At 50.0% G+C, this 12,105-nt stretch overlaps 1 protein-coding gene across 1 annotated transcript; it reads left to right on the plus strand.

The window, feature by feature from the left end:
* The first annotated feature begins 3,789 nt into the window (after positions 1-3,789).
* On the plus strand, positions 3,790-7,680 carry LOC135817014 (uncharacterized). Its single transcript, XM_065330113.1, has one exon. It carries the CDS (start codon positions 3,790-3,792, stop codon positions 7,678-7,680), a length of 3,891 nt encoding a protein of 1,296 aa, XP_065186185.1.
* The last annotated feature ends 4,425 nt before the right edge of the window (positions 7,681-12,105 follow it).

The raw sequence follows: 12,105 nt of genomic DNA on the forward strand, positions 1-12,105 counted from the left end.
ACTACAAACAGTTTGCAGATCGTAATTCTTGCTTTGGCGGCACGAAACTTTATTTGGGGCAGTGCAATCTCGGCGGTACTCACAAATAATAAATCAAACAGCCCAGACTCCAGTAAACAAATCCAATCATACAAGTACAAGATCTTCACGAGACGAGACTGCACCCATTGGCTTGTTTCGTATGAAGCAAACAAGTTACTGATCCTCTCCACAATGGAGATTTTCCCTGATATGCGAATATATTTTGCAAACTCGGTCAATGGGTCCTTGAACCTTTCCCTCCAGATTGGGAACTGCCAACGATAGTATGTCACTGACCACTGCCTTACTTGTAACGTACCAATGTACAATGAATATGAGTATTTCGACAACACATCTAACATAAGCCTTACCGTCAAGAAGGTGAACTCGCGTTCTTCGCACACTGTAGCCAAGGGCAAAGAGATAAAAATGGATCTAAATCCGAATAAAATCAGCACACGTTTCCGTAAATGAAAGGGTGAGTATAAGCAAATGAATCGAAGGAAAAAAAGAGATCCTGTCAGCTTTTCCATTATTAATTTTATTGCATTCCGCCCAAAATCAGCACACTTTTCGTAAATGAAAGAGTCAACACAAGCAAATAAATCAAAGGGAACTGGTCAACTCACCTGTCATTGAGTAATATTCCGCGAAAGGAGGTCTCAGCAGCGCCGAAACGAAATAAGCCAGGCCAGGAGACGAAATATCCGAAACAGCTCATACAAGAAGCAGTTCCAAAGAAGGAAGTTCCTCGCGCATGCACATCCGAACGTTCGAACACGGACTGCACTGCATGCATGCAACACAATGTCTGCCATGCACGTGCACCGCACGCGGCTACCACCCGTTGGTAGATCTAATACCGAGCACCTTACGTAGAGACTTACGTAGCCTAAGTGAAATACCGAGCACCTTACGTAGAAACTTACGTAGCATAGCGGTGTCGTTTTTCTTGCCATGTGAACACAATAATAGAAAAGCTGACAGGATCGCTTTTCTAAATGACTCATGATCATTTTTTGCTCTGCGCTGAATCCCGTACTAGTGTAGTGTAGGGCTTTTTCAGAGTTTCGTTTGGTTTTTCGATGAGGCTCGGCAAGTAATTAGCTCGGTTCTTCGAAAGGAAGAGAAAGAGTTGTCTTTTTGTTGTTTGCGAAATATCTATTTTACTACCACGAAGTGTTCCCGTTGCGTGTGAGAACCTGCATGACAAATTGGTAGCAGAGGATGGTTGTCAAGTAGTGGTTCCTTCACCAAGCGCAGTGTGGTAGTGAGTAGCATTTCGGGTTTTCGCTGGACAACATGGATCTTGAGGAGTGCAAGAAAGCGAAGGCCAAGGCCAAGTTCCATGTCACACGAAATCGAAACTTGTTGCTCAGCAGGATCTACGAAGAGGATGCGACCTCGAAAGAGATCAAGAGGTTGTTGGATGACGTGACTGAGAGTGTTCACAACGCTGTGGATGTGTGTCTAAAACTGGTAACTCGGTACGCAGAATTAGGACTACCCACAGAAAAAGTGCACGAGGAGATAGAGGTCATCAACGTCGACTACAGCGATGCTGTCAGCAAGACCAGCGACGTGCTGGCAGAAATAAGCAAGAGGCCAAGTCGAGCCAGAACTGGTGAAAGTTCGCCAGCTTCCATCACCAGAGCCAAGAACATAAGATTAGTAAAGGCAATGTTGACGCAGAGCTTGGAGAATCCCAGAGCAAGTGGGAGGATGTTGACACCGCCACACTCTCCTAGCAAGGCCCTTGAGGAAAAACAGAACATGTGTGCTGAGAAGAGTCTCAGTCGTTTTGGGAATGTGTCTGCATCCAGTGTCAGCCAGAGTGCGACTGTTGAGAGGACTACCCAGCCGCCTGCCGTTTCCTCGGGAGCACCTCTGAGAGCAAATGCATCGGCACTCCCCCTGGGAACTCCAAGTGGTGACCATCGTGATAGACAGGACGAACCGCCTGGGGCTGACATGGCAAGCGTCAGTGACAGCCAGCCAATTGTGTCGTCGTCAAGTGCAACCATGGCAACCAATGTGAGTACAGACAAGTCACGCACAATCAAGGTGTCCTTTCCGGTCTCTTTGTCGTCTGTACCTACGTTACCGTTTACGGCGGAGCTCTTGTCAAAAGTTCACCCGGTTGCCATGGCAACCGCCGAAACCATGGCAACACCGCTGAACATTGGTCATCAGTCTGCAGGGAGTAACCAGGCAAGTGGCATTGCTCAGTCTGGCGCGCAGCAGGCACCGGTATCTACGTCGGCAGCTTCGGCAAGAAACGTAATCACTGCCCCTAACCGTAGTTCAAGTGGGGTCAGTGTACCACCCAGAGCATTGTCGGCCACGACCATACTCGTGCAGTCAGCCCAGACGCAACCAACTCCTGCAGTGCAGCCTCCTCGTGGGACGCAACCAACTCCAGCTGTGCAGCCTCGTGCAGTTGCAAGTCATACTCTCTCGGCTTCTACACCTGCATTTGTGCCGGGATCAGGAAATGTGTACGTTCCACCGCCGACCCATTCTGGACATCCATTCTCATTTGGAACACCACCGGGTTTCTTGTCGGCACCCGACTTCCCGACGCACGTCTTGCCAAATCAGTCTGGAATAATGTCTACCCCACCAGCGACCCAACCGGCCATGCAACAAATACCAGTTGGTCAGCCAGGTCACGCGTCACACCGTGAAGATTATGGTCTTGTGCAGCCGAGCAGTCTTCCAGTTGCCATGACTTCGCCGAGTGGTCTACCAGTGCAAGCGAGTAGTTCTGGTAGAATCGAATTGTACCGACATTTAGAGAAAGTGTCAATTCCAACGTTCAAGGGCGACAAGCGGCAATATGAGACGTGGAAGGCGGCGTTTGAGATGTGCATTGGCTGCGCTAACATTCCGGATGGGCTGAAGTTATTGCAGCTCCGAAAATACCTCGCGGGCGATGCACTACGGTCTATCGACACTCTTGGCTACTCGGCGGAGGCGTATGAGGCAGCACGACGTAGGCTGGAACGCAAGTTCGGTGGTCAGCGACGTCTAGTTGCAGTGCATCTAGAAGCCCTTGAGAAGTTCCCAGCGATGAGATCTGCAAACGCCCAGGAGTAGGAGCGTTTTGCGGAGCTACTCGATGTCGCTGTGGTGAATTTGAAGGCGAGTGGTCAGACACAGGAGTTGGCTAACGGGACATTTTATGTCCGGCTAACACAGAAGCTGGGGGTGTCTCTTCTGCTGAGCTACCAGAAGTGGATACATCAGACAAGCACCTCTGAATCTGTCGAAGCGCTTCTGCAATGGGTGGAGCTGGAAAGCGAGTTCCAAGTACGAGCCCAGGAGACGATCCAAGGTATCTCCACGGCAACTCCAGTAGGGTCCACTCAAACAGCAAAGAGTCACCCCCTGAAGGGCCAGGCCAGTCATGGTGGAGTGAAGCATCAGGCATTCTTCGCTGACAAGCCCAAGAAGGCCCAGAGCAGCAGCAGTTGCCCGATCTGCACGAAGATCCATCCCGTTTGGAAATGCCTAGAGTATCGGAAGCTGTCAATTGCAGAGCGTTGGCAGAAGGCCCGGACGCTCAAGCTTTGCTACCGTTGCCTAAACTCTGGTCATTTGGGAAATAACTGTCCCAGGTCGCAGCCCTGTGGTGCAGACGGTTGTACAGAGACCCACAACGCGTTGCTGCTCGGAAAGTCTAGTACTACTACAGACTCGAATGGAGCCTCACAGAAGCCAGTGCTCCAGGGTAGCGCCTCCACGGAGGGGGGTGACACCAGTTCCATGGCCACTCATATGAGTAGTGTCGGCGTTAGAGCTGTCGCACTGCGAACCGTTCCCGTCATACTTCGCCACGGCGACAAGAATGTCACGGTCAACGCGCTGCTGGACGACGGCAGCACGCAGTCTTACCTTAATTGCGACGTTGCGGCACAGCTAGAGCTTAGCGCTCCCACACAAGAAGTGTCAGTGAGCACGCTGAACGGCCGCATCGAGACCCTAGAGACCATGCCAGTCGACTGCCACATCGAGAGTCTGGATGGCAGATTTATCACACAGTTCTCTGCTCTGACTGCCAAGAATGTCACCGGTAAACTTACACCTCATGATTGGTCGGTAGATCAGACACGGTATCCGCACCTCAACGGCATTGAGTTTCCGCAATGCCAGAAGAAGCGAGTAGAGGCGCTGATCGGCCTTGACCACGCTAGTCTCCACAGGTGCATGGAGGAAGTCTATGGTGAGGCTCATGAGCCATTCGCACGCAGAACGCCACTCGGGTGGACATGTGTTGGCAGGAGCACCAGACCGCAACAGACGACAAATTTCACCCGCACGTACTTCGGAAAGGACGTCGACCTGAATGCACTGGTGAGAAGGATGTGGGAGATGGAGGAACTTCCCCAGTCGTACGAATTCTGTGCAGATGATCAAGCCGTTTTTGATCAGACGGTCCAGTCGATGACCTACAAGAACGGAAGATGCCAGGTTATGGAGCCGTGGATCAAGAGACCACCTCCGGACAACTACAGTCGAGAAACTGCAATGAAGCGGCTCATCGCAGCAGAGAGACGCCTGGCGAAGGAGCCAGACGTCGCTGAGGAATACCGAACCGTGATTCGCCGTCACTTAGAACAAGGGTATATCAGCAAGATCAGCAACGCAAGTGATGGCGACGGCTGGTATCTGCCGCACTTTGCTGTTGTACGACCTGGGGCTACATCCACAAAGGTGCGTGTGGTCTTTGATGCAGCAGCAAAGACGAAAGGCAAGTGTCTGAATGACTACATCAGCACTGGGCCCAAACTACAACGGGACCTCACCGACGTTCTCCTGCGGTTTCGGCGACACCCAAACGCACTGGTAGCCGACGTGGCAGAGATGTATCTACAAATCGAGTTGGAAGAGGATGACCGGCAGTTCCATCGATTTCTTTGGCGAGAAGATACGGAGGACCAACCGGCCGTTTACCAGTACAATAGAGTAGTGTTCGGGATCAATGCATCTCCATTCTTAGCTCAACTGGTCTCGCAAGAGCATGCGCGGCGGAACCAGGAGGAGTTTCCTATGGCAGCAGAAACCGTGTTGAAGTCCACGTACATGGACGATTCAATGGACTCGACAAAGTCAACAGAGCTAGCGATTCAGCTGTACCACGAGCTTACGGCGCTGTGGGGTCTCGCTGGAATGCATGTGCGAAAATGGATTTCCAACAATGTTGAGGTGCTCGCCGAAGTCCCCGAGGAGGACCGAGCCAAGGAAGTGGAACTCGCTAATGGAATCCTGCCGACGACCAAGACTCTCGGAGTTAAGTGGCGAGCAGAGGAAGACGAGTTCCTGATTCATGTCAAGCCGCCATCAGACATTGTCACCAAGAGAGCGTTCTTGAAGAACCTAGCCACATTGTTTGATCCGATCGGATTCGTACTGCCATTCACCATAGTTGGTCGGATGTTGTTCCAGAAGATGTGGCTAGCAGGTGCTGACTGGGACGACTCTCTGCCTCCAGAGCTAGGCGCAGAGGCGCAAAAGTGGTGTGCCGACATGGATGCACTCCAGGATGTCCGAGTTCACCGGTGTCTTCAACGCGATGAAGAGGTGGTGGAGACTCAGCTACATGTATTCTGCGATGCCTCGCAAGATGCATATGGAGCAGTCGCTTATCTCTGTCATGTGTACCAGGATGGTACGAGGTCCAGTCGATTCGTCATGGCTCGAGCCAAAGTGGCGCCGTTATCAGCTGTTAGCATCCCCCGACTCGAGCTAATGGGAGCAGTCATCGGATGTCGTCTTGGTGTGTCCGTAGCCAAGACACTCGCCATCGCAATGGAGAATGTCGTGTTCTGGAGTGACAGCATGGATGTCCTGTGGTGGATAAGGAACAGCAGCCGGGTCTTCAAGCCATTCGTGGCCAACCGCGTCGGTGAGATCCAGGCTTCTTCCTCGCCTAGTCAGTGGTTCTACGTTCCGACGGCGGTGAATCCAGCTGACATCCTGTCACGAGGAACATCAAGCGCTACTATCGCGATGAATGTGCTGTGGTGGAACGGTCCGTCATATCTCGTTCAGAGCATCGAAGAACGGCCACAGCAGCCCGAGGGATTCAAAGTTCCAGCTGCACCAGAGGTCCGCACGAAAGCCAAACCACCCGAAGAAGGTCAGCAACACCACCAAGTGACATGTGTGTCTTTCCTCTCGACGAGCGAGTGGGTTCTGGCGCCTGAACGATTCTCTTCGCTTCAGCGGCTGGTCCGCTTGACGGCGTGGGTGCTGCGCTTTTCCTCAAACTGCCGAATCCCAGCCACGCAGAGACAGTATGGTCAGCTGACGGTCGAGGAAGTCGAAGACAGCCTCCAGGCCGTTATTCGGTCAAGCCAGAAGGACGCCTTTGCTGAATATTCGTCACTGCAGAAGGGCAAACCATTACCGGCAACCAGTCCACTGAGCAGCCTGACCCCGTTCTTGGATGAAGTTGGTGTGATGAGAATGACAGGACGGCTCCAAGAGGCACAGTATCTCAGTCAAGACGCCAAGCATCCGATCATCTTGCCGCGGTCTTGCTGGATAACACAGCTAGTGATCAGAGACCAGCATGAGGCAGACCATCACGTCGCAGGTACAGCTCACACTATGGCAGTCCTCATGAGGAAATATTGGATCGTGGCGATTCGAGAAGCCATCCGGGAGTACGAACGTTCCTGTGTGAAGTGTCAATTTCGGAAAGCACAACCAGCCACGCAGATCATGGCACCATTGCCCAAGATCCGGTTGAAGGAGCCTCTCCACGCTTTCAGTCGCGTGGCCGTCGACTTTGCTGGACCATTCGCAACGGTACAGGGTCGAGGGCAACGACGAGCTAAGCGGTATTTGTGCGTCTTCACCTGCTGTCTTTGTCGTGCTGTGCATCTGGAAATGGCCACAGGTTTGGATACCGACAGCTTTCTCAACGCCTTTCAACGAATGTGCAACCGCCGAGGTGTTCCTGCTGAAGTGCTCTCGGACAATGGTACGAACTTCGTCGGGGCTAATCGTGAGCTATCGGAGATTTTCACCGAGCAGGAGCAACACGTCCTGGAGCACAGCGCTACCATGAAGAGGATCAAGTGGCATTTCATCCCTGCCCAGACACCACACTTTGGAGGCGTTCACGAAAGTATGGTAAAAGCAGCAAAGAAGGCTATTTACCATGTTCTACAGCAGGCATCAATCACCGATGAGGAGCTGCGAACAGCATTCTGCAGCGCAGAGGCGCTACTCAACTCTCGTCCAATTGTTCCTCCCTCTAGTGACAGCCGCGATGACTTGCCACTCACACCGAATCACTTCCTGGTTGGACGCATTGAGCACTATCATCTTGCCCTCGAGTCACCGTGTCTTCGGCGCCGCTGGCAACACGTCCAAATGCTTGTATCCCATGTCTGGCGAAGGTGGATGCAGGAGTGGATACCAGCCCTGAATCGTCGCTCCAAGTGGTGGAAAGAGTACCCGGATCTCAGTGTCGGTGACATCGTCCTCGTTGTGTCAGCTGATACCCCCCGTGGCAGGTGGCCTCTTGGACGGGTGTTGGAGGTCTACCCTGGTTCTGACGGCAGAGTGCGTGTCGCTAAGCTCCAGGTCGGAGGCAAGCAGGTAACCAGGTCAGTTGTACGGCTATGTCCGGTTGTGAAAGGCTGACAGTCCGTACGCACGTTTTAGATGGACTTATCGCCATCTTTAGTCAGTTCGATCTCTTTTCTCATTTTACTCATTCTTTGATACGGATGTATCAAGGAGGGGGGTATGTTGGGAAGGCCGTCGTGGCCATGTGTTTTTTTATGAAGTATTTACTATTTATTCAATATTTCTCTCAGGATGTGAAATATGAAATGTCTCAGAAATTCAGTTTATTTTGGAACGCAATTTCGCGTACATGTAGTGATTTAGCCTACAGTTAGTTCACGAGTTATTTCGTAGGTGTGTTTGTTTCTTGCGTTGCACAGTGCAAGACAAGAATTTGCACAACTGCACAAGAGTATTGACGTTGACTCTCAAAATGATTCTTGGTCGCATTTTGTTTGTTTCTTCTAAGTTTTGACAAAGGGACATGTATTTTCGTTTTGTCTTTTCTCGCAGTGTTTCCTTTCATTTCTAAGCCGCGACGCCGTCGCGTACTGCGGTACGACGGGTCACGTGCTGCCAACCTACTGCATTCTTTATTCACCAGTTTTCACGGCTACACTGCATGCATTGTATAATGACTCATGATCATTTTTTGCTCTGCGCTGAATCCCGTACTAGTGTAGTGTAGGGCTTTTTCAGAGTTTCGTTTGGTTTTTCGATGAGGCTCGGCAAGTAATTAGCTCGGTTCTTCGAAAGGAAGAGAAAGAGTTGTCTTTTTGTTGTTTGCGAAATATCTATTTTACTACCACGAAGTGTTCCCGTTGCGTGTGAGAACCTGCATGACAGTCCGCGTAGGCCTCAAGCTGAGCATTGCCATCAAGAACATCGGCAGCGTCATTCACGTATATTAGAAACAGCGTAGGGCCCAATATACTGCCTTGGGGCACCCCTGCAGAGATTGGGTAGAGAGAGGAAATCTGACCGCCGACTAAGCACTGGAGTGAACGGCCGTCAAGATAAGACGATAGCCAGCAATAGAGAGTGCCAGTAATGCCGAGCTGCCGGACCTTGTAGAGGAGGCCCACGTGGGAGACCCGGTCAAAGGCCCCGGCTATATCGACTGCGAGAATTCGTGCCGCGCCACCTTGGCCAACGATGCCCACCCAGGCGTTATGAAGCGCCTGTAGTGCGTCTGCCGTGCCGAGACCTCTACGGAACCCAAACTGGTGGGGAGTGAGGAGCTGCTGGCGCTCAAGATGGTTCATCAGTTGGCGATTGACAATAGTTTCCATTACTTTGGACATTATGCATAATAACGAGACTGGGCGGTAGTTATTCAGAACAGAGCGCGAGGACCGTTTGTGGATCGGTACCACGTTAGCTGTCTTCCAAGATTCTGGTTGAACTCCGCACCTGAAACAGAGAGCGAATAGCTGGGACAAAGGCTTCGCAAGTTCTTTGGCACACTCTTTCAGGACCCGGGCTGAAATGCCGTCAGGACCAGTCGCCTTTGGTACGTCGAGTCGCGCTAGCAGACGGTAGACAGTGGTGGGGCGAAAATGAACGGCTGCGAGTGCCGGTGCTCCGGTTGCAACAAGGTCAGGTAAGTCGTCAGAAGTAAGATCCTGGCCAGTGACACTGCACTTCCTGGAGAAGAAGGTGGCGAAGGCCTCCGATTTCTCATGGCTTGTTGCCAACTCTCGTCCGCCCGCATCAACAATGAGAGGAATGTCCGTGTTACGTCCGTCCCCACTAGCATACTTTAACTTGGTCCACCATTCTTTGTCCTTGAGTGAGCCCGTGGAAAGGCTGTGACGGATACTGGCCTCTTTAGCTTCCTGGGATCGCCTTAGGATGTTGACGGCTGTGGTAACGGAGCAGAGGAAAGCTTGTTTGAGTGAAAGATCGCTCGGGTGTTTTCTCCAGGAACGCCAACGTTTGTCCTTTTCCCTCATAGCAGCTGTACATTCCGGTGTCCACCATTTTGGATCGCTCGGCCTCGTGGTAAGTTCCTTAGATGGGACAAACCTGGCTATTGCTCCTCTGATAGTGGTGGTTACCCGCTCACAGGAGGTGTCTGGGTCATCGGTTATGATGTCGTGCCATGGAGAGTTGCGAAGGAAAGCTCGGAGGCGATGCCAGTCTGCGCTCTTGTACCGCCAGACAGTTCGCTTTGCTGCAGGTTTGTGGCAAGGTAATATGCCTACGAAGTCGGATAGAACGATAACGTGGTCAGACCGCCCAAGAGGGGGTGTGGCGGTTGTCAATACTGGGGAGTTGAAGGTAGACATCACGAGGTCAAGGGTATTGTCGCCACGAGTAGGAGTCTGAACATATGTGTGATAATGAGTCATACCCGGATTTGTATTTTGTATTTTATTATATTTATGGATTTCCCAAAGGCTTTGGGCCTGTCGAGGGGATCTCCTGCAAGAGGAATGAAATGACAACTTTATGTAGAGGGAGCAGTTAATCGAGGATAGGCTAAGGAAATAGATCGAGACATACAAAATCTGCCGACAGTGTAATGAATATATCGGCGAAAATTCTGATAGAGAGAATGCTTGAATTGGGGGAGGCTGGATAACGGTTTTTCATGGAGCTCCCCCTCCATACCGTAAGGTTTTAACACATTCATACACATCTTATCCTCAATCTGCGGACAGAACTGTTTCGTCCTTGGTGGACTCGCCAGCGCAGCACAGAGAAAATGAGGCCGAACCTGATAGCAATGCAAAATAAAATTGTCCAAAGCAAGATTTAGACCAGGCCCAAACGTTCCTTCCCAGAGTACACAAGAGAAGAGAAAGAAAGAAAGGTATCTATCCCCAAAGTCCCGAATCACTCGATCGTTTTCCTGTATCGGCAGGAGTCACGACGGCCAGTCGCGCGCGATCCCTCATTCATAATATTGGTTGACACCATGTCATCCATGAATTGAGAATAATAATAATAATTAATAGGCGTCGAGGAGACAATAGTTTTAGAATTGCGATCAACAGAACGAGCTGAACCGACATTTCACAAAGGCTTTTATTGTTTTCAAAAAACGAGTGGATACGAAGGCAGTGAAGAACATGGAAGAAAGAAAAAATGTGATATGGAAAAAAATGATGAACAAAAAATTTGTACTTCGAACTAGTTTTCGCACAACACTCCTCAGGAAGCTACGTTGTACTAATGAAAAACAATCCAGAAAGATACTAATAAAGAGAAATGGAGTGAGAAGAAACAACACCTATGAAAATGATAATCCTAGCACTAAGGTAATAACAGGAAAAACTGCGAAAGCACTTAACGAACTTGTAAGGACTACTAGTATACTGTGACACAAGATATGACACCATGGCCAACCAAAAAGCTGTTTGTCAACGTATTCATAAGCCTAATCTGTGTGTCCAGAAGGACAGCATTATTCGTTTGAAATTGTTTTAGTGGCAGCTTGTTCTGTCTGTTTGGCTCTGGTTGGCCATGGTGTCATATCTTGTGTCACAGTATACTAGTAGTCCTTACAAGTTCGTTAAGTGCTTTCGCAGTTTTTCCTGTTATTACCTTAGTGCTAGGATTATCATTTTCATAGGTGTTGTTTCTTTTCACTCCATTTCTCTTTATTAGTATCTTTCTGGATTGTTTTTCATTAGTACAACGTAGCTTCCTGAGGAGTGTTGTGCGAAAACTAGTTCGAAGTACAAATTTTTTGTTCATCATTTTTTTCCATATCACATTTTTTCTTTCTTCCATGTTCTTCACTGCCTTCGTATCCACTCGTTTTTTGAAAACAATAAAAGCCTTTGTGAAATGTCGGTTCAGCTCGTTCTGTTGATCGCAATTCTAAAATAATAATAATAATAATAATATTGACTGGTTTGAGGGAAAGAGACAATAATAATAATAATAATAATAATAATGGATCAGTTGGGGAAGTGAACTGCCTGAAAAGAGAAAAAATCGCCAGACCCACCAGGACTCGAACCCGGGACCTTGCTTGTCATGAGCAAAGCTCTAACCACTGAGCTATGGGACCGGGCTGAACCTAGAAGGCGCTGACAAGATTTTCACTCCAAAGGCAGCTCACAACACGTGCCACACATACTGATGGCACTTGGGTCTTTCTCCCTCCCCCAGGGGACCAACCACGGTCAGTTTCTGGACCCTACCAGAAGTGAAAGAGAGTGATAAATTTTGAACGGATTGGGAGAACTTCAAATTCAATGGATCTGTTGGCGATTTTTTCTCTTTTCAGGCAGTTCACTTCCCCAACTGATCCATTGAATTTGAAGTTCTCCCAATCCGTCCAAAATTTATCACTCTCTTTCACTTCTGGTAGGGTCCAGAAACTGACCGTGGTTGGTCCCCTGGGGGAGGGAGAAAGACCCAAGTGCCATCAGTATGTGTGGCACGTGTTGTGAGCTGCCTTTGGAGTGAAAATCTTGTCAGCGCCTTCTAGGTTCAGCCCGGTCCCATAGCTCAGTGGTTAGAGCTTTGCTCATGACAAGCAAG

The sequence above is a fragment of the Sycon ciliatum genome, chromosome 5 (genome assembly GCF_964019385.1).
Source record: "Sycon ciliatum chromosome 5, ocSycCili1.1, whole genome shotgun sequence".
NCBI lineage: Eukaryota > Metazoa > Porifera > Calcarea > Leucosolenida > Sycettidae > Sycon > Sycon ciliatum.

Excerpts from the sequence above, each read along its gene's own strand:
- LOC135817014 (XM_065330113.1), top strand. The coding sequence starts at position 3,790 with ATGGCCACTCATATGAGTAGTGTCGGCGTTAGAGCTGTCGCACTGCGA.